The 21,988-nt window shown below is 46.7% G+C and overlaps 1 protein-coding gene and 1 pseudogene across 2 annotated transcripts; one reads left to right on the forward strand and one right to left on the reverse strand.

Moving 5' to 3' along the window:
- NKIRAS1 (NFKB inhibitor interacting Ras like 1) lies at positions 1,058–21,957 on the reverse strand. The gene is made up of 4 exons (XM_018041841.1): positions 21,855–21,957; positions 13,339–13,449; positions 6,552–6,793; positions 1,058–1,567 (listed from the first exon to the last, which is right to left on the reverse strand). The coding sequence occupies exons 2-4, from the start codon at positions 13,430–13,432 to the stop codon at positions 1,325–1,327; spliced, it is 579 nt and encodes a 192-aa protein (XP_017897330.1). The 5' UTR covers positions 13,433–13,449; positions 21,855–21,957; the 3' UTR covers positions 1,058–1,324.
- LOC102173161 lies at positions 11,711–12,647 on the forward strand (annotated as a pseudogene). Its single transcript, XR_311166.3, has one exon. The product of XR_311166.3 is annotated as a 60S ribosomal protein L6 pseudogene (transcript).

Genomic DNA, 21,988 nt, shown 5'->3' on the forward strand with positions numbered 1-21,988 from the left:
GGGATCTTAGTTCCCGAACTTGAACCTTGCCCCCTGCATGGGGGAGCATGGAGTCTTAACCACTGGACCACCAGGGAAAGCCCCCCACCCCCATATATTCCTTATGAATACTGTGTGCTGTGCTTAGTCGCTCAGTTTGATTCTCTGTGACCCATGAGCTGTGTCCCACCAGGCTCCTCTGTCTGTGGGATTCTCCAGGCAAGAATAATACTGCAGTGGGTAGCCTTTCCAGTCTGCAGGGGATCTTTCCGATCCAGGGATTGAACCCAGGTCTCCCACATTACAGGTGGATTCTTTACCATCTCAGCTTTAAATAATTGTAAAAGTATTTATCTGTGTTTGGAAAAAAAAAAAAACACACTACAGGTTCAACACTCAGTAACTACGAGAGAAGGCAGGGAATGACTTAACCATCTGAGTGATAGTTCTTTAACCAAAAAAAGGTGATGAGAAATATTAATTATAAATCGGCCAGTGCTGCCAGCATGGAAGTTTTGTATCTTATATGCCGTAGTTCTTGCCTTGCAGTCACTTAACAGCCAACTGAGTTTAAATTCACTGAAGTTCATCATCTTGAAAGTATTCAAGATAACTGCTGTTTACTAGACCTTTTAAATTACTATTTTGTTGTTGGGCCACTTATCTCACATTTAAAACCAATAGTTAACTGCTTTCGTGGTTGAAATGACTGACTGGCTTGCTGCTTACTTTCCAAGTAGTTAGGTAACTTTGACTTGTTCACAGTGGAAGCTTTACTAGTGTTTAGCAGCTTCCTAAAGAAGGAAGAACCAGTTTGAACGTATTTACACCACCCACTCGATTCACGCTAAACATAATCTCAACAAAGTTAAATCATGCAATTCGTTCTGTTGAGCAAGATCTCCACCAGATGACGTTTAGCTTAACTCAGTACTCCAGTTGTTTACTGTTTGTGACCCAGTCTGGACACGTGTGAGGTGTCATTTTAGAACCCTAGACACGAGACGAGTAGAAGTCTGCATAAAGTGACACAGGATGACCGCTTCTGAGAAAGGTTAAAGGTGAGCAGAGCTACTCAGGTCACCTGCATACAGCCGAGCTTTATTCAAGTACAATGTGATGTAAATAGCACAGGTGCTCGATTCAGGGACAAGTTTCAAGCAAGGAGGGTGCAAATGCATGATTTCAAATCAGGCAATACAACTTGGCCCGAGTAACTTGATGATAAATGAAAGTGCATCAGAGGTTTCCTAGGAACCAAGGCAGACGCAAACGGCCTGGCTTGAACATGTTCACAGACACCTAGAGACAGCCCTGACTGAAGGACGCTGGTGCGCCTCAAGTTCTAGTTCTCCGAGCTCGAGTTGCCTTTGTTCTTCCTGCCGGGCAGAGGGAAGCTGGATTTGCTCTGGGGCTGCGAGAGCTTGCTGGCCAGCAGGGTGAAGGGCTCGATGAGGGTCTTGCGGTCGGTGACCGTCACCTCCCACAGGCGCACCTTCTCGCTCCTGGCCCACTGCTGGGCCACCTCGGCGTCCACCTGTCTCTGCTCCGAAAGGTCGATTTTGTTCCCTAGAACAACGATCGCCACCTGGAGGAGGGATGGAGGGAAAGGTCACACACTGCAGCGTCAGCTCCTAGACCAAACGGAGAAGGAAGACTGTACCGTGTAACAAACCACTTTATCCAGCTGCTCCTCAGACGTGACCTGCCTGGTAAGACGGCGGGGCAGCACCTCACTGCTTCCTTTGTGCATTTTGTTAAAAACAGGAATGGCCAACCGGCTGCTGTGAGATGCTGGACCCTGCGAAATACCTGGGGCGTGAATGGAAGGGAGACGGGAAATTGCTGCCTGGGGTACAGATAACGGTCTGACTGAAGCGTGCCTGCGTTTCACTTTGGCTCTTACCTGCTGTCTGGGAAATGGGTGAGATGTCCTTGAAAACACAACAGGGCGCCCGGAGCCAGGAGAGGTCTGCACCCGGGGGAGCTGACTCTCCACTCACGTTCAAATCACAGCAAAGCGCCTAAGGCAGGCACTGAAGTACCTGCTGAGCGTGTGCCCCAACGGGAACACTGTGCGTTAAAGGCAGGGCGAGCGAGCCTTCTCTCAGTGGAACACTCGCCACGCTGGGCACACTCGGCCGACGCAGGCAGCAGTCACAGGGCAGCCAAAGCCGCGGGGAGGAAACGGCATCCGGGTGTTGAGAGGCCCGCCAAGCTGACTCAAGCCGGAGGTGGGGAGGTGGCGGGGGCACAGCCCGGCGCCCCGGGCCGCCCCGCCGTCAGAGGCGCTCTGGCCGGCCTGTGACGCCTGCTTCTCAGCAGGAGCCGCCCTCCCGGCCGCTGCTACCCCGCCCAGCTTCACCTGCGCCTATCCTTGTCGCCCGCTCCTCCCGACTGCAGAGGCGGCGCGCTTTGCCCGCAGACGCCCCCGCGGCCGGCGTCTGCACAGAGGCCTCCCCTGCAGCCAGTGGGACAGGCCCTGCCCTGCGGTGCCGGCGGGCGGCGGCGGGGAGGGGGTCCCCTCGGCTGCGCGCCGCCCCTGCCCCGTCCCCGCCGCTCAGCGGCCCCTGGTCACCCCACGCGCCCCCCGGCGGGATGCCTTCAGCCGGGCGGATGACCCGTCGGCACGCTTCAGAAGCCAGAAGCAACGGGAAGGGAACTTCGGTGTACTTCCACCACCGCACCTAACAGCCCTCCGCATCCTCTAAGCCCACGTGCACCTTCTGGATCAGGTGTCGCTCCACCAACCGTCCCCTCGCTGCTGCACTCCTCCGCTGCGCCATCCCGCACACAAACAACTGTCTCACCTGAGAAACCCTCCCAACATCCTTCTCCAGCCCCCGTCTCCCTCTGCGCTGTGTGCCAAGTCGTTTCAGTCCTGACTCTCTGCGACCCCACGGACGGTAGCCTGCCAGGCTCCTCTGTCCATGGGGTTCTCCAGGCAAGAATGCTGCAGTGGGATGCCATGTCCTTCTCCAGGGGATCTTCCCCACCCAGGGATCGAACCCGGGTCTCCTGCACTGGCAGGCGGGTTCTTGACCAGGTTCTTGCACCCCCGGGAAGCCCTGCCCCGTCTATGGGACAGGACACTTACCCTCTGACTCCAGGCTCTTGAAGAGCTGTTTGCTGTGCTCAGCTCCCTCACAGCCGGTCCAGCAGACTTTGAAGTGCTCCGTGTTTAAACACTACTTGACTTTGTTGATCTGCCTTCAGCATCTAACAGCCTGGTCACTCCCTCCTTTTTCAAGCGCCGACTTCACTTGCCTTCCGGTCTCTCTGCCCTCATCCCTTGTCTTGCTCCAGCTTCAGAGGCCACTTCCTGTGCAGACTCCGCCGCCGCGGTCTCAGTGCTAACCACTAAAGGTCAGTGTGCTTGAGAGCGAGCTATGGGACTAAACGCGGCTTCGCACCTTGTCCCCCCGGTCAGAGTCAGCATAGAGCGGTCAGTTTAAAACTAAGTCAAAAGGAAGTTCAACTTCCTTCACATGAAGGAAAAACGAAGCTACGAAAACACCCTTCACCTAGAAGAGTCACGAAATCCAGACATTTAGGCACAGGGTTGTCAAGACTGCACAACGGGCGCTTTCACTGTCTTCCTACAGAGGGCAGCTCCGCACCGTCTTCACCCTCGACTCAAGCTCCTAACTTGTGCTGGTGGGTCAACCATCTGCTAAAATGTATGTACAAAATAATAAAAGTCTAAGATTATTCACTGTAGCATGGTTCATAATAGCACATGACCCGAGATAACCCGTGTCCATCCACCAGAGGCTAATTACATATGATACATCTATAGTCACACAATGAATACGAGGCAAGCTTAAAAAAAAAAAGGAATCCTGAGTCCTCCTAGGGAAAGGACTCCAAGATGTACTACATGAAAAATGCAAGGCGTAGAACAATAAGCCACCTCAGGCATAACAGACTAAGAAAAAATATGTGCATTTCTATTTGCTTGTATTTATATGAAGAAACTGCAAGGGTGCCCCTCGACTAGCAAGGTGGGAAAATATTTAAAAAACACACTCGGGTACCAGAAATGGATGGCTGAGGACAGGTGGGAACCAGAGTTCACTGGAGTCCTTTTGATGTACACTTTTTATTTATGAACCATGCGCAAACATTCATTTTCTTAAAAACAAACATGAAAATAAGTCATCTAACCCAGGCTGCACCCTGCCCTCCCGCCCGCCCGCCAGCACCCCCATCCCCGCCTCCCGGAGCAGCCCCTCTGGAGGCCGGCCTGGCGCCCCTCACATCCCGGATCTCAGCGAGCAGTCCCCGCAGGGAGGCCTTCCCAGTGGCCGCCCGCCTCCCGCCAGCAGCTCTGTGGGAGCAGGGACTTTCATTGTCTCCTGTGTCCCCAGCCCCTCACCAGAACAGTGCCGCCCACAGCCCGGGAAACTGGCCAAACTCGTCTACACGGAGCTACCACCTCGCCCAGGCAGAAGGGCTGTCACTAAGTCTGTAGACGGGCTTCCCTGGCGGCTCGGCGGTACAGTCCGCCTGCCACGCAGGAGACACGCGTCCCACCCCCAACCCAGGCAGATCCCACCCGCCACAGAGCAGCTACGCCCGCGCGCCCCAACCACGGAGCCCGCGCGCCCCAGAGCCGGCTCCGCAGGAGGAGAAGCGCAGTGAGAAGGCCGCGCGCCGCAACTGCAGAGCGGCTCGGCTCGCTGCGACTGCAGCAACCCGGGCAGCAGCAAGGCCCAGCGCGGGCAGGGATAAATGATAAAAAAGAACAAAGTAATGCCATCCGTAGCAACATGGATGCACCTAGAGATTGTCATAACTTAAGTTTGAAGGAGACAAATACCACAGGAAATCACTTATATGTGAAATCTAAAATATGACACAGCTGACCTGACACAGGAGGAGACTCGGAGAACAGACCTGCGGCGGTCAGTGGAGACGGCGGGGGCGGGGTCAGATCGGAGAAACAGGGTCCCGCCGCACAGCACTTTGTGACACACTACAGTCCCACCTATGTCAGCATTCTTGAAATGACAAGGTTACAGAAATGGAGAACAGGTGAGCCAGTGACTAAGGAGGGAGGGCTGGGCAGGGAATGCGTGTGGACACGAGGTCCGGCCGCTGCTGCCAAGTCGCTTCAGTCGTCTCCGACTGTGCGACCCCAGAGACGGCAGCCCACCAGGCTCCCCCGTCCCTGGGATTCTCCAGGCAAGAACACTGGAGTGGGTTGCCATTGCCTTCTCCAATGCATGAAAGTGAAAAGTGAAAGTGAAGTCGCTCAGGCGTGTCCGACCCTCAGTGTCCCCATGGACTGCAGCCTACCAGGCTCCTCCGTCCATGGGACTTTCCAGGCAAGAGCACTGGAGTGGGGTGCCATCGCCTTCCCCAATGCCTGCACGCATGGTAAGTCACGTCAGTCCTGTCCGACTGCGACCCCGCAGATGGCAGCCCACCAGGCTCCTCTGTCCCTGGGATTCTCTAGGCAAGAGCACTGGAGTGGGTTGCCGTCTCCTCCTGAGGGACCCCTGCAGTGCTGGGAAGGCCCCCAGCTGTGTCAGCGTCAGGGTCTCGGCTGTGTCATCTACGATGCTACTGCTGGCGTTTAGTCACTAAGTCGTTTCTGACTCTCTGACCCCGTTATTTGCAGCCCACCAGGCTCTCCACGGAATTCTGCAGGCAAGAATACTGGAGTGGGTTACCGTTTCCTTCTTCAGGGGATCTTCCCAACTCAGGGATCAAACCCATGTCTCCTGCCATTTCAGGCAGATTCTTGACCACTGATCCAGCAGGAAGCCCTGTTCTACAATAGTTTTGCAGGGTGTTACCAGCACTGGGGGAAACTGGTGAGAGATCTCTGCTGTTTCTTAAAATTGCATGTGAATCAATAATCATCTCAAAATTAAAAGTCTGACATGCAAAAATATGTAAAAATTAGGTTAAGACCATCCAGTGGTGTTAACAGGTTCATGACATGGTTCCCTAAACACTGAAAAGGTGGTCTTGACCGGGAGAAAGCCTGCAACAAGAGAGCTCCAGGCGGGGAGCCAGTGGCTGAGGAGGACTGCCAAGGGGACAGGACCATCCCACTGAAGAAGTGTGCAGAAAGCAGGCCCCTGGCGCGGCCCTGGGGTACAGGGACAGAGGAACGGACACGGGCCAGATCACCAAGGGCTCCACGGACCATAGGAAGAGCTTATTTTCAAGTGGTACATCAATAGAACCCAGTAATTATTCATTTTTTCCATTTCTTTCCTTTTTTTTCCCAAGGCTGAAGACAATCCTATTTATCCAAGGAGACAATAAAAAGCCCTAGGAAACAGTGGTCCCAAATGATGTGAAATGAACTATGTATGTGAGACATGGAGTCATTAAAGTTCAATTTTACATGGAAACAAGCAAAGGCAGAGCCAAGTGCTGGTCCTGGTTGGACCCAGTCAGTCCTGTATTTCCTGGGCTAAGAAAAAGGTCATGACGATTACAGGTATTATGAATACAACTGAATGCTTTTAAAACATTTTAATTGCCCAGAAGTCCATGCTACAATTTAAACAGAATTCACAGTTGCTTTTTTTTTTTTTAACAGCCCCACTTACCTCTTTTTTATCTTTGAACTTATCAATTTCCTTCTTCAGAAGCTCCACTCTTTGAAAGGATTCAAGGTTATTCACACTGTACACAAGAACAAAGCCGTCTGCAAATGAGAAATAGTGCTTCGGCAGCTCCACGCCTTCCTGCAGGCCTCGGGTGTCGTACAGGTGCAGCTGCTCCTTGACGCCCCGGTCCGTTTCCACCGACGCCATGTACACGTCCTCCAGCGTCTCGCAGTCCCCCAGTCCTGGGCGAGAGGCCAGTCATTCTCTTTTAAGCCTTTCCTGTACCTGTTACCACACTGCCTCTGCTTTTTGGCTGCCTGGCGCGCAGGATCTCAGCTCCTGGGCCAGGGACTGAACTCGCAGCCCCTGCACCAGAAGGTGGAGTCGCAACCGCCGGACCACCAGGGAAGTCCCCGGAAATTACTTTTGTATATACCAATATGAAATCGCTGCGTTAGTCATCTGAAACGAAGAATGGTGTCTCAACTTTACCTCCATTTTTAAAAAAAGCTATTAGTTTTTGGACAACTCTACCAATTTTTGAGTATTTTGTTGTTGTATACAAGTTGGCTTTCTAGGTTCCTTATTTACTATACCAAAGAATCATATTTCCACTTACTAACTTATTTAAAATGAAAAGTAGTTAAGATTCTTTTTTCCATATAGGAATATTTAGGAATAAAAGATAAAAAGATATATATATATCTATAAAATACATATTTCTATATAGGAATAAAAGATAAAAATTTGGCAATGAGGTTTACTATTACTTGTTTTTAAAAAGTAACTTACAAGAGGCAGAGAACTTAACATCTAAAATGGTAATTAAAGTCTGGTTTTTAAAGTAGTTTCAACAGCTAAGCGGCCCTGTTTCCTTCATCAGAGTCAAGGACAGGACTTGGGTAATCTTGATTTTTCTCTGCACAACTTCCACTATTTCCAGGGTCTGTTTAAAGGACTCAAAACCGTGCATGCCCAGTCTGCGTCTAAGCACCAGGCCTTAGTTCCCAAGTACCTACTGTGCACTTTTGTGTGACGTCTTCCATGTCCTTCACACTAACAAAGACTTGTTACCCTTCCGCCCACACCTGTCCCTCCTCCCTGATTTGTCCGGTGATTGCCATCCATCGGTTCAGTGCCAAGCATTCTCTCTCAATGAAGGAAGTATGGGTGAAAGTTAGTCACTCAGTCATGTACGACTCTGTGTGACCCCATGGGCTGTAGCCCACCAGGCTCCTCTGTCCATGGGATTCTCCAGGCAAGAATTCTGGAATGGGCTGCCATTTCCTCCTCCAGCGGATCTTCCCAGCCCAGGGATCAAAGCCAGGTCTCCCACACTGCAGGCAGACTCTTTACCGACTGGGCCTCCAGGGGAGCCTGGTGCACACGGATGGAAGTATGGGTGAATATGCTCCCAAACCAGCCCCTTGACTGCTACGGTCTCTGCTCAGCCCACCGCCTGCTCCCACTCCCCTGCCTTGTGCCCTTCTCCTGAACCACTACCAACAGCTCATACTCTCCAGACTCTGCTGAAATGTCAGCTCTGTAGTTCTTTGGATTATCCTCTATCCTCCATCCTGCGCTTCCTGTGTCTTGCACAGGTAAGACCATTTCACCCGTCCATCTTTTCATATCTGTCCCCTCAGAAAGTGGAGGGTAAACTCGAGAGCCAGGACTGTGGCTAATCTCTCTCTAGTTCTGAGGACCAACAAATCGACTTACGGACGTAGAAAGTCCTCAGAGATCATCTGAGTGGAATGAATGAGTGAGTGAGTGAGCTCACGCCGGCACCCCAATTTCAACCCCCTGCTCCCGGGAATGATCAGCCTTGAAACGGGCATCTTACTCTGCTCCATCCGTGTGCATTTTGTCTCTGCAACTCGTCCGTAACTTCCTTGAGAGAAACACCCATTCGGTGTACATGGCAAGTATTCAACAACGGTTTGCTGACAAGGAGGTTAAGATGAGAAGATGAACACTCTGAATTTCCATGACTAGTGTGACAGGAAGTCCATGAAGACACAAATTTGGCAGGGATTTGATAACAAAAAAATTTTAAAACAAAAACTACCAAGACTTTGGTCACGGTGGATGTTTTCTCCACCAAAAGCCAGTCTGGTTCCCTTCCTCCCATTAGGCTTAGACCTTTTGAGATTTTCTCATCCTATAAACCGGGTGAAGTCAGGCTCCTCGCCAGCTCTCCGGATCGCCTCTCCCACTCCCACTCCACGCTGCCCCGTCCCAGTGGGAGACCAAGCTGCACTCCTAGAAAGGACAGAATAGAGGCTGCTAGGATGGCAAACAGAGGGCAGAGTGGAAACAGGCAAGCCAGTAGCCTGCTCCCAACTTGGGGCCAGCTCTTCACCCTCTAGGCAGAGGAATCTGGGGAATCTGACAACTGAAAAAGTTGAAAATCCTAAATATGCTAACCTCTCAGGTTAACTATTAATGACAAACGCCCCACCCAGGTCACCTTATAATGAAGCAAAGTCACGAATCCTACCCACGGGCTCAGAGCTTTAAATTAGCTTTTCAGTTCGCCATTGTTAATTACTAAGCAGACAACCAAGGGTTACCAGACCACTGAGAAAGAGACCAAAAAGCAGGAAAGAGCGCCTGGAAAGAAAGAGACTATGCAAAGAGGAGAAAACAAACCAAAAACTACCAAATATTACACTTAGAGAGTGCATTCATGAAATAAGAACAGGATACTAAGAAATGAAAACTGAATATAAGGGCTAAAAAATAAAAGTGAGGAAAATTCCCATAAAGTAGAACCAAACACTGAGAGACAGAAAACAGGAGAGGAGAAATTTTAAACATCAGTGGGTTCGTCCAGAAGATCCAGCATCCAAAAAAGAGTTCTGGGACTTCCATGGGGTCCCGTGGCTTAAGACTCAGCGCTTGCAACGCAGGGGGCGAGGGTTCGATCCCTGGTCAGGAACTAAGACCCCACACGCCATGCAGTGTGGCCAAAGCATTTAAAAAACAGCGTGTAATCACAGGAAGACGTCAGGTTCGGAAAACCAGCTCAGCGTGTGTGCGCTCAGTCGTGTGCGACTCTGCGGCCCCATGGACTGAAGCCCTCGGGGCTCCTCTGTCCGTGGGATTCTCCAGACCAGAGGACTGGGGTGCGTTGCCATTTCCTTCTCCGGGTGATCTTCCCGACCCGGGATCAAAGCCTTGTCTCCAGCATAGAGAATCACAGGGACAGGAGTAAACAGTTTGGATGCCCCAGGGTTACGACTGTGCCCAGGCACAGAGGACTGTCTGAGGCTGTCATCGCCCAAGGCCCCATTTCATCATGAAACATTTTTCACCCAAAGAAAGGACTGGAAGATATGCTCCAGCAGACGAAGGGTGTAAACAAAAGATAACAAAAGGTCTAGAAACAGGAACTGAAACCCAGAGAGAAGAAGCCAAGAGAAGTCCTGCGGTGATAGCTGTGCAACAGGCCCAGAGGACGCCGGGTCCCAGAAGGTCTCAGCAAAAAGTGTGCGTGTGTGTGCGCTTGTGGTGGGGGGTTATCTGATACAGCAGACCTCACAGAAAACAAACATCTGGACATGCATAAGAGTTAGGGAAAGGTATAAACAAAACTGAAGAAATGACCGACAGGGCAGACGTCAGCCTCCATAAACAGAGAGAGAGAGGAAGGAGACACAGGCCCGACACTGCTCAGCTGAGAACACCCACGGTGCCAGCAGCTCCAGGTGGGGTCTGCCAGAGATCCCTCGAGGCCTCCTTCCAGGGAACCCACAAGGGCCAGGGGTAGACACGAGTGAGCAACCAAACACAACAACACGGGCAAAGCCTCTTTCGTAACAATACTAAGGCGTTCACCTTTTGCACTATGTTGACATTTGCTGATGATGCAAAAGTAACGGTGGGTAAAACCAGCGTTGGCTTAGTACAAATTCAGGCAGGGGCACCTACAGTGTTAGTGGCTGCATTCCTCACCACCTCCTACTGCAGTTTAAAAAGAAAAAGTCAATTTCATTTAAGAATATCCTTGATAAAACAGGAAAAATTACCAAATTTATTAAATCCCAATCTTTGAGCATGTATCTTTATCTTTTCAATATTCTACATGATTAATGGGAAGTCTGCATTAACTATTTCACTTAACCAATGATGTGACTGGAGGGAAAGTTTTTGTGTCTGAGTTGCAAGCTGAACTAGGCTTTTTTTTTTAAAGAAATGACACACAAAAAGCCATGGGTTTTTTGGGGTATCTGACAGACATTTTCTCAAAGATGAATAAACAGAGTCTATTGTTTCAAGGAAAATAACTGACAGTATGTGTGGTTAATGATAAAATTTGTGAGCTTTCAAGCAAAAAGGAGAATTCTATCCATTGGCATAAACTTGATTGCCTCCCAACAGCAATGACATTGGTGATGACATTAACAAATGTTATTCGGAAAATCAGTATTTTCCAAATGACCCATTCATGATAAAAAACCATGCCTGGGTAAAAAACCCATTTGATATGCAAGACAGATCAATGTGATTTTAATGTAATACAAGCTCACTGATGTGGTTTCAGGGTTCACACTGCGTAACCATCAATGACCGAGTTTTAGTGAAATACCAAAGCAAATCCTGAACTATCTGCAAAGCTATCTTTTTCAACCACACACTTGGGTGAGGCCAGATGTTCTTCATGTATTTCAGCTAAAACAACACACAACAGCAGGCTGAATGCAGACACAATTGTTCATGATAATCCAGCCGCCTTCTACTAGGCTGGACATTCGATTTTCAGAAATGTAAATCAACAATCATCTCACTAAACTGTTTTTGAAAATATAATTATTTTTCATAAAAATGTGTTCCCTTAGCATGTAATAAATTTATTGTTCTTACTTTAAGCAGTACATTTAAAATTTTCCTCAGTTTTAATTTCTAATGTAATAAAAATGTTGTAAGACATAGCCTACATAAACAAAAGCTGTGGGGGTTTTGACAGGATAAAGGGCTTCTTTTTTCCCCCTTGGGCATAATTTGTTTTTTTGTACAAATTAGAATCTGAGGGTAAAAATTTCACAACTGTTAACGCAGCATTTATGACAGGAAGTATGGTTTTGGGGAAATCAAAAAGTTTTCAGAATTTCTGAAACAGGCATCGTAAAAAAAAACGAATGTGGAGTTAACTAAAGTTGTTAAATAGCTCTTTCCCATCTTGCAAGATGGCGGGTGAAAAGGCTGAGAAGCCAGATACTAAGGAGAAAAAACCTGAAGCCAAGAAGGCTAATGCTGGCAAGAAGGCTAAAAAGGTGGAAAAGGTGAAGAAGGTTAAGAAGGGGAAGCCCCACTGCAGCCGAAATCCTGTCCTGGTCAGAGGAATTGGCAGATATTCCCGATCAGCCATGTACTCCAGAAAGGCCTTGTACAAGAGAAAATATTCAGCACCTAAATCCAAGGTCGAAAAGAAAAAGAAGGTTCGTGCCCTTGCTACTGTCACAAAACCAGTTGGTGGCGACAAGAACGGTGGTACCCGAGTGGTCAAACTTCGCAAAATGCCTAGGTATTACCCTACTGAAGATGTGCCTCGGAAACTGTTGAGTCATGGCAAAAAACCCTTCAGTAAGCATGTGAGGAAGCTGCGTGCCAGCATCACTCCTGGGACCATTCTGATCATCCTCACTGGGCGCCACAGAGGCAAGAGGGTCGTTTTCCTGAAGCAGCTGGGCAGTGGCTTGCTACTTGTGACTGGGCCTCTATCCCTCAATCGAGTTCCTCTGCGTAGAACACACCAGAAATTTGTCATTGCCACCTCCACCAAAATCGATATCAGTGGTGTGAAAATTCCGGAATATCTCACTGACACTTACTTCAAGAAGAAGAAGCTGCGTAAACCCAGACACCAGGAGGGTGAGATCTTCGACACAGAGAGAGAGAAATACGAGATCACAGAGCAGCGCAAGGTTGACCAGAAAGCTGTGGACTCGCAAATTCTGCGAAGAATCAAAGTTGTCCCTCAGCTCCAGGGCTACCTCCGCTCTGTGTTTGCTCTCACAAATGGAATTTATCCTCACAAAGTAGTATTCTGAACTTCTTGCAAAGAACCTAATTAAATAACTTGTCATTTAAAAAAAAAAATAAAGTTGTTAAATATTATTTTGGGAAGGTAGAAGAGAATCAGAGCTCATCAAAATGGTTAATAAAAATAAGATAGAAATGTGCTCCAGGGTTCTTGCCACTGACAAACACTTCAAAGATCCATGACTCTACCTAAGAGAAGCCTCCTTTCATTCTGTCTGTGACCTCCTTAAAGCCAGAGAGGCCTCATCATAGCCTGGATCACAGGGGAAGTACAGAACAATTTTTAACTCAATGAATGGATAAATGAATGAGATAGTCCAATTCAAAAAGTAGGTCATACTGCAGGAAACAGCTGTCTCTTCCATTCTTAAAACCCATTCAGTGGTATTGGAAAGTTGTGTATGAAATGAGAATGAGAGATCAATGTATCCTGAAGTCAGTGGGTCTATGACTCCAAGACTGCTATTCATGATATAAATAATCCACTGGGAACCACAGACAACATTGTCTTGCCTGTTATAACTCCTGTTCTAACAGAGTAAGTGTGAGCAATCTTGAATGTCGACAATATAGAAACGTTTTCTCCTTGCCCCAACATCCCCCTTCCATCTCTGTCGACTTCTCCAACCCTCCAAGCCCCTCTAGACAACACCTCACCCATCTCTAGGCCATCTCGGCCAACCAAAGATCCCAACGAGTTCCCAGAGCCTACAGAGAAACTAGAGAAAAAAAATCTTACCAATAGTATGGTTCCCATAAAGGAGCTGCTCCAAAATCGCCGTCTTCCCCACAGACAGCAAGCCACAGACCACCACCTTGCAGCCTTTCCCCATCTTCTCTTCAGAGATGGCTGTGAAGAGAAGAGAAGGTCTTTAAAAGAAAAAAGTCCTTTCCTTTTTCTATGTTTAAATATGATTAGTAATATGTACACAGGGGGATACTGGGTATTGCAAGTATAAAAAAGAAATAGAGAGTAAAGTTTGTTCTTCCAAACCCCATTCCCTGGTTCCCACATGCCCCCTTAGAGCAATCAGCGCTATGGTTCCATAAATATCCCTGCAGAGGTGACCTAGAGAAACCGAGAATACACGCATAAACACGCTTGTTTCAAAAAGAATAGAGACATCTTATATAAAGACTATTTCAGTATTAATTAAAGTCTACAGCAATCCAAACAGAATCCTAGGTAAATCCAGTCCTTGAAAGACTGCCTGCTCATCAATGTCTACCTGGAGAAACAAGCATTTAAGTAAAACTTTAAGGAGCCATGAAGATAAAAATTTGGATAGAGAATGGACATCATTTTTTAAAAGAAGCATTAACACTATCAATGCCAACGTTAGTCTTTTCTCAGGAGAGTGAGACACTGGATTTGGGGCTGTCTTAGTCACAATTCTTTCTGAGTCACGGTTCTTCATGCTAGAAAAATTGCTCAGGCACTTTAAACCGAAAGAAAACTCATTCCTCTTTGCTTCCTCATATATCCAAGGAAGAGAGAGATCAGGTAACATTTTATTGAATTTTCCTCAAGGTTTTTTTTTTTTTTTAATCTTCCAGAAGGCAAGGTAACAGAAGACAAGGCAGAAACAGAAAAAAGACTCATTAACTACATCAAAATAGCCTGCTGAGAGGATTCAGACTCCCACACTGCCTTTTGTCACCTTCCAACACAAACCTTAAGCATCGCGTCCTCCAGCACTCTCACCTAGAAGTGTGGAGGGGCTTCCCGGGGGGCTCCGTGGTAAAGAACCCACTTGCCACCGTCGGAGACGTGGGTTCAGTCCCTGGGTTGGGAAGATCCCCTGGAGCAGGAAATGCAACCTACTCCAGTGTCCCTGCCTGGGAAATCCCACGGACAGAGAAACCTAGAGGGATAAAGTCCACGGGGTCACAAGAGTTGGACATGACTGAGTGACTAAAACAGAAGTGTGGAACATGCGGTAACTCTGACTTAAAAGGCACGCCACGACTCCTTCAAGGCAGAAAACAGCAAAAATGTTCAAATAAGCATCCGCGGACAGAGACCCGCGGACGGCTTTCTGTATGCGCATGTCTCACAACACTCGTTTTTAACCACGATCTAAAACACTAAGCGCAAAAGAACTTTCCATCAGCCTTCTCTACTTTCTCAGAGTCTGTGATTCTTTTAAACTGAGGTATAGCTGATTTCCTTGGGGTTTCCCAAGTGGCACTCGTGGTAAGGAATCCATCTGACAATGTAGGAGACACGAGAGATAAGGGTTCAACCCCTGAGTCAGGAAGATCCCTCTGTGGTATTCTTGCCTGGCAAATTCCACGCTAAGAGCCTGGCAGGCAATAGTCCACAGGGCTGCAGAGTCAGACACAACCGGGCACGCACAACGCACATAACTGGTTTCCAATATTAGTTTCAAGTGTACAAAGTGATTCGAAATGTTTATGGATTATACTCCATTAACAGTTACTATTATTGGCTATATTCCCTGTACTGTACAATATATCCTTTTAGATTATATTTATGTGAGTTGTATAACAGTTGTTCCTCTTAATCCCCTCCTCCTGCATTGCCCCCTCCCGCTTCCTTCTCCCCATGGCAACCACTAGCTTGCCGTCTGGATCTGTGAGTTCACGTCTTTCCTGTTATACTCACTAGTCGGTTTTTTTTTTTAATTCCACGTGTAAGTGGTAACATACAGTATTTGTCCTCATCTCATACGCTCCAGGTCCACCCGTGTTGTGGTAAACGGCAAAATGCCATTCTTTTTATGGCTGAGTAATATCCCATCGTGTGTGCGCATACCGTGTCTACTTTATCCATCCACCTGTGGGTGACCGCTTTGGTTGCTTCCGTATTTCGGCTGTTGTAAATGACGCTGCAGTGAACGTTGTGGCGTATGTACCTTTTCAAATGCGTGGTTTTGTTTTCTTAGGCTGTAAACCCAGGAGTGGCAATGCTGGCTCATTTGCTAGTCCTTAGTTCTTTGAGAAGCCGCTAGGCTGTTCTCCACAGAGGCTGCACCAATTTACCTTCCCACCAGCGGTGTAGGAGGGCCCTCTTTTCTCCAGTTCCTCAGCAGCACGTGCTCTTCGGAGACCTCCTGGAGACAGCCATGCAGACAGGTAAGAGGTGCTCTCTCACTGGGGTTCTGATTTGCATTTCTCTGACAATGAATGAGAAAAGCTGAGCATCTTTTCATGTGCCTATTGGCCACCTGTATGTCTTCTTTGAAATACTGTCCATTCAGATCCGTCACTCATTTTTTACATTGGATTGTTTGGGTTTTTCGATAATGAATTGTTATATTTTGGACATTAACCCTTATCAGTCATATCATTTGCAAATATTTTCTCCCATTCAGTGCGTTGTCTTCATTTTGTCCGTGGTTTTCTTTGCTGAGCAGACTCTCTCAGATTTAAACAGGTGCCATTTGTTTGTGTTTGCTCGTTTCCTTTGCCTTAGGAAACAGATTCAAGCAAACATTGCTAAAATTTATGTCAGAGCGTTCTGCCTATGTTTTCTATGAGTTTTATAGTTTTCAATCTTGCATCTTTAGTCTGTTTAGAGTTTATTTTTGTATACTGTGTTAGGGAATGTTTTAATTTCACTCTATTATATGCAACTGTCCAGTTTTCCCAGCACCACTTACGGAAGACACTTTTTTTCCCTCCATTGTATATATTCTCTCCTTTGTCATAGATTGTCAAAGTCTACAACTATGTATAACCCAAGTCAGCCACAATGCTAATCACATGAAATATTTTAAAGCTACTATTATTATAGTACAGTAATAACACAGTGCTCATTTCCAGAGCAGTATGTTACATTTTACCAGTAGATAAATAATCATCACTTAAGTGATATAACTTAAGTGGCATGCTTTCTTAGGTGGCATGCTCACAATCTTTCTGAGAAATCTTCCCAAGAATATTTATCACCTACTTCCAAGAGAACCACTTCTCTTAGGGGACTTTCTTTTCAGTTTCAGAGTACTTGCAACAGAAAAATTCTCAGTCTGTCTTTATAAGGGCAGGGTTTGGTGTAACACTAATCATCTATGGTATGGTAACACCTATGTCAGCAGCTATGGCCTATATTAAAAGGTTTTCTACAGTTCCTTCAGAATTTGTGATTAATGTCATTTCCTTTATCATAGGATTCTACCCTCACTCTATATTGTGGTCTTCTGTAAGTTATACTACTGAATCTTTCTTTCAAAGGGTTTTTAATATTAGTTAAAATTTGGGACTTCCCTGGTGGTCTAGTGGTGAAGACTCTGGGTTCGATCCCAGGTCAGGGAACCAGAACCCACACACCACAACTAAAGATCCCACATGCTGCAACTAAGAGCTGGTGCAGCCAAATAAATTTTTTTTAATGGGATTTGCATGCCAAGTGAGAATTATTAAAAATAATAATAGTTAAAATTTAAAGAAAGTTGCCACCTAACTATGAGAGAAGAGAACAAGAAAGTGATGGCAGCACACACTAATTCTGTTGTCAGAAAAGGTTGCCGTTGGAATCTAAATTCTGATTTTTCTACTGTTTTCTATTGTTACTTCCCTTCCTCCAAAACATCTCAGCCCCACAGAATTTTTAAATACCAATCCTCACTTCTTCTCCCTATACTGTTCAACCAGAAAAGTCCCCCATTACCACAGACTATGCCAACCTTCAAAAAAAGTTCAAGTGCTTTAAAAAGGTAGGTACGTACTGTAGTTGAGGGAAGCTGCTGTTTTAAGGAAAAAAAAAAAAAAAAAACCAATGATTACCAACAATAGACTCTGTGAAAGGGAGGCGGGTACGAGTGCTAGGGACTGTAGAAAACTGAAAAAATGCTGAAATCGACAGACTCCTGAAAATCCAGAAGTCAAATATTCCTGAGACTCTTTGGAAGTAGTCTTAATTATCTGCTTTAAAAGTGTACTTTAATCCCTTGTGACTGGCAGATAAAGTATGTTAAAAATGTGCATTATTTTGTATTTGTGTATAAGAAATTGCAGGAGTTAGTTATTTCAATCTCAGAGGAAACTTCAAGGGCAAACAGCAAAAGGAATTGAAAAAGAGGTAATTCAAACACTAGATAAGGATTTTAAGGTTTTTTAGGAAAGAGAGAAGGAAAGAAAGAAAACAGAACAGACCATGCTAAATATTTTATACCACCAGAAGGAAAACAGAGATGAGAGTGTGATTCCTTAAAACACACCTGAGACGTTCTAGGTTCTTAGTTGTCTTCACGTGGAAAACAGTAACACTACATAAAACCGAAGATCAGTGCCCTGCTTTACCATCAGATAAAAAATATGAATTCTGAGGCAAAAGCTACTACGTGTAAAATAAATAAGTCATAAGGCTACACTGTACAGCACAGGGAATATAGCCAAACATGATTACACCTGCAAATCACTGCTGTACACCTGAAACTCTGGTGGGGTCGCTGAGAGTCGGACAGGACTGAGCGGCTTCACTCTCACTTTTCACTTTGATGCATTGGAGAAGGAAATGGCAAGCCACCCCAGTGTTCTTGCCTGGAGAATCCCACGGATGGGGGAGCCTGGTGGGCTGCCGTCTATGGGGTCGCACAGTCACACAACTGAAGCGACTTAGCAGCAGCAGCAGCATGTAATATTGTACATCAACCATGCCTCTATAAAATTCATTCCTTAAAAGTATGAATCCTTCAAAAAAATTAACATCTAAGGTAAGATTCTGAATGAATAACATTAAATACACACAAAAACACTTCATTTTTTATGCATGATCATGATGGCAGGGACTCTCATGACGTACAAGGAAACTGTTCTCACACTTATTTATATATACTCATATTTACAAACAAAAATTACTAAAAGCTCAGTTCTCTAAGTATTATAATATTTCATAATTCCCAAACATAATAGATATGCACAATTTCCTTCCAAATATAAAAGGAGGTCATCTTCAATGTCCTAAATGGGCCGGGAGTCACAGGAAGAGACGGGGTGGCCAAGCCGCTTACTAAAACCAGGTTTTGAAAGTCTGAGAGGCTCCAGAGTAGACAGCTGACCTCGAAGGCTCCTTCTAATGCTCTGAAGTTATGAGCACGGAAACTACTTACCCAGAAACCACATCAACACGAAGTTAACACCAAAAGCGGTAGCTAAGGATGCTTGTACAGTTCCTACCCTAAGAAACTGCTGGACAATAAAATTCAATCCGGGATCTATGCATCCCTGATACTCTGATGGATTAATAAATGACTAAGAAAATATGCTTAACAGACAAAATCCGATAGTCTTAAATACATATTGGTTTGCCTTCCAGGCTAATCAATAATGTGGTTAGAGAATAAAAATGTGATCTAATCCATTCTGTTGAAAATAAAGCCCTGTCAGTATTCTCTTTGAAGAGCCATCAGAGACAGCTGACAACCTGAAATTGTGAGTATCGATCTTTTAAGGAAATTATTCTAGTTTTAAAGTAAAAGACAACTTTTTTATGCAACTGGAAAAATATTAACACTGAAACACTGCTGACTTCATAAAGAGATGTTATGGATCTTATCATGTAAGCATAGCAGGAGGAAAATTTCTACTCCTGCGCATTGGTTTATGTAAACATAATGGATTGTGTACAGTACTGCCACTTACCCATATATGAATACATTTTATTTACATAAATATATATTAAGAGTTTTGCAAACAACATTACACATAGTAAATACAATAAGCACATTCCAGTTCACCATTCTTCTACTCATTCAGTAAATATTTACTGAAGGATTACCATAATGACAAGCATTAGGGATAAAGCAGAGGGCAAAACCAGAAATGATCACTGCCCTCAGAAATTTCAAAATCAATTGAAAATACCATCCCAAATCTTGCAAAATTACATGAGACATTGCAAATTAAGAAACAAAACTGCAAAACCTAATTAAGAAATTAGCAGTCATTAATCACATGGTTTTTCCAGTGGTCATGTATGGATGTGAGAGTTGGACTGTGAAGAAAGCTGAGCGCCGAAGAATTGATGCTTTTGAATTGTGGTGTTGGAGAAGACTCTTGAGAGTCCCTTGGACTGCAAGGAGATCAGCCCTGGGATTTCTCTGGAAGGAATGATGCTGAAGCTGAAACTCCAGTACTTTGCCACCTCATGCGAAGAGTTGACTCATTGGAAAAGACTCTGATGCTGGGAGGGATTGGGGGCAGGAGGAGAAGGGGACGACAGAGGATGAGATGGCTGGATGGCATCACAGACTCGATGGACGTGAGTTTGAGTGAACTCTGGGATGGACCAGGAGGCCTAGGGTGCTGCGATTCATAGGGTCGCAAAGAGTCGGACATGACTGAGTGACTGAACTGAACTGAATCACATTGCCAGAATCCTCTTTCCAAATGACAATTCCAACTTTGCAATCAATAGTTCTTGACTAATCTTTCTCACACCCCACATCTGATCAATGAGACTTCTACCTTTGGAATGCATCCATGGCTGGACCAGTTAGCACCTCCATCACTAATGAAGTAGCCCAAGGCACCATCTTCTCTCACGCGGTCTCTCAAAGATGCCCATGTCGTATTTCCCAAATCCATGAGTATTCTACTTTACATGGACTTCTAGGTTACAAGACGTCTGAGGTTGTGACTAAATTAAGAACCTGAGAGGGGGAGATCACCCCGGATTATCTGAGTGGACCCAACATCACCACAAGTGTCTTTACAAGGAGGGACAAGAGGGTCAGAAAGCGAGACAGAGATCTGAAGATGCTACAATGCTGGTTTTGCCAATGAAGGAGTAAGGAGCGAAGGAATGCAGGTGGCCTTTAGAAGCTGGAAAAGAAAGGAAATGGATTCTCCCCTAGAGCCTCTAAAAGAAAACACATTCCCAAGAGACAGCCCGATTTTAGCCTAGTGAGATTTCTGACCTACAGAACCGTAAGACAACAAATGTGTACCGTTTTAAGTCTGTAAAGTTGCTGTAATTTGCTTCAGCAACAATAGGAAAATGAATACAACTTCCTAACTGGCCACTTTTTCCTTTCTTCCTTTTAGCCTCAAATGATCTTTTCTTTTTTTGGCTGCGCTTGCTTGTGGGATCTTTTAATAATTACCCCCAATCAGGGACTGAACCCGGGCCATAGCATTGAAAGCACTGCAGAGCCAGAGAATTCCCCCAAACGATCCTTTTTAAAATGTAGGTCACATAAGTCACCCTTCTGCTCAAACCCTTCCAACGGTTTCCAATCTCAGAATGTCTGCAAACCCACAATCCTCATAAAAACCTCCACCTCTTTGATGTCGCTTGCTAGTTTCCCCTGTGGCTCGATTCCAGCCACACGGCTGTTCTATTAACGCAGGTACTCGCGAGCTTGGCACTGTTCCCTCTGACTGAGATCGGGCCCGGGGCTCAAGCCTTTCCTCAAATGTCACCCTGAAGATTCTGGCCGAAATTTCTACCCCCATCCCAATACTCCCTACCGTTTCGCTCCCGTCAACGTCTGTCCTTAGCACTTACCACAGAATACAACATATGTATGTTGAATGCCCTATTCCAAGAAGCTAGAATCTTTGCCACGACCCCAGCCACCTTCCCAGCAGCAAGGCGCAGACAACGCACTTCATAAATCAAAGTCCCTGTCAGGGCTTTTACAAGGGTACCACTGCAACTAGGGAAGAAAACAAGCAAGATCGGAAATGGGGCTGGAAACTAACCAAACCCGTTAATTTAGACGACAAAGGGGTCTCCTACACCTTCGCCCCATTTCAACTTAGAATGTGTAAAAGAGTTAAACCTCTTCATTTTTAAAATGAAGATACTCTGGAGGTGCAAAAAAAAAAAAAAAAAAAAAAACGAAAAAAGCCAGTATATAAACTGTCAATGAAGAACGCAATACAAAAGGTCTGCATTTTCTCAGCTTCCCCCCACCCCCGAAAACGCTCGCACCTGCCGACCAGATTGTGGCATATAAATAGGTTAAAAAAAAAACCAAACCCGTGGTTCTGACGGAGCAAACCCAGGGCCAGACCTGCACGCAGGAAAAGCGCACCCGGGCGGGCCCCGTCCCCGCCCCGCGCCCCCGCAACCCCATCTGGAGGAAACCCCTCAGAGCGGGGTCTGCGACCCCAACTGCTCCGGGAAGAGCGAGGCCGCCGCCGCGAAGCCCCCGCGCCTCCAGCGGCCCACCCGGCGGGACCCCCGGCCTGTGCGCGCGTCCGTCCAGGGAGAGGGGGCGCCCGCAGCCCCCCGCAAACCCGCCCGGGAGCGCGGCGGCCCCGGGAGCCCCGCCCCCAACCTGCCTCTCAGCCGCAGACGCTCGGCTGCCCGAACCTCGCCGCGGACGCTCGCCGCCGGCTCTGAGGCGCGCGTCCCGGGCAGCAGGGGGCGGGACCCTGAGGCAGGTCGCGCCCAATCCTGGCCAAACTCCGCCCAC

This window comes from Capra hircus, chromosome 27 (assembly GCF_001704415.2).
Source record: "Capra hircus breed San Clemente chromosome 27, ASM170441v1, whole genome shotgun sequence".
NCBI classification, from domain to species: domain Eukaryota; kingdom Metazoa; phylum Chordata; class Mammalia; order Artiodactyla; family Bovidae; genus Capra; species Capra hircus.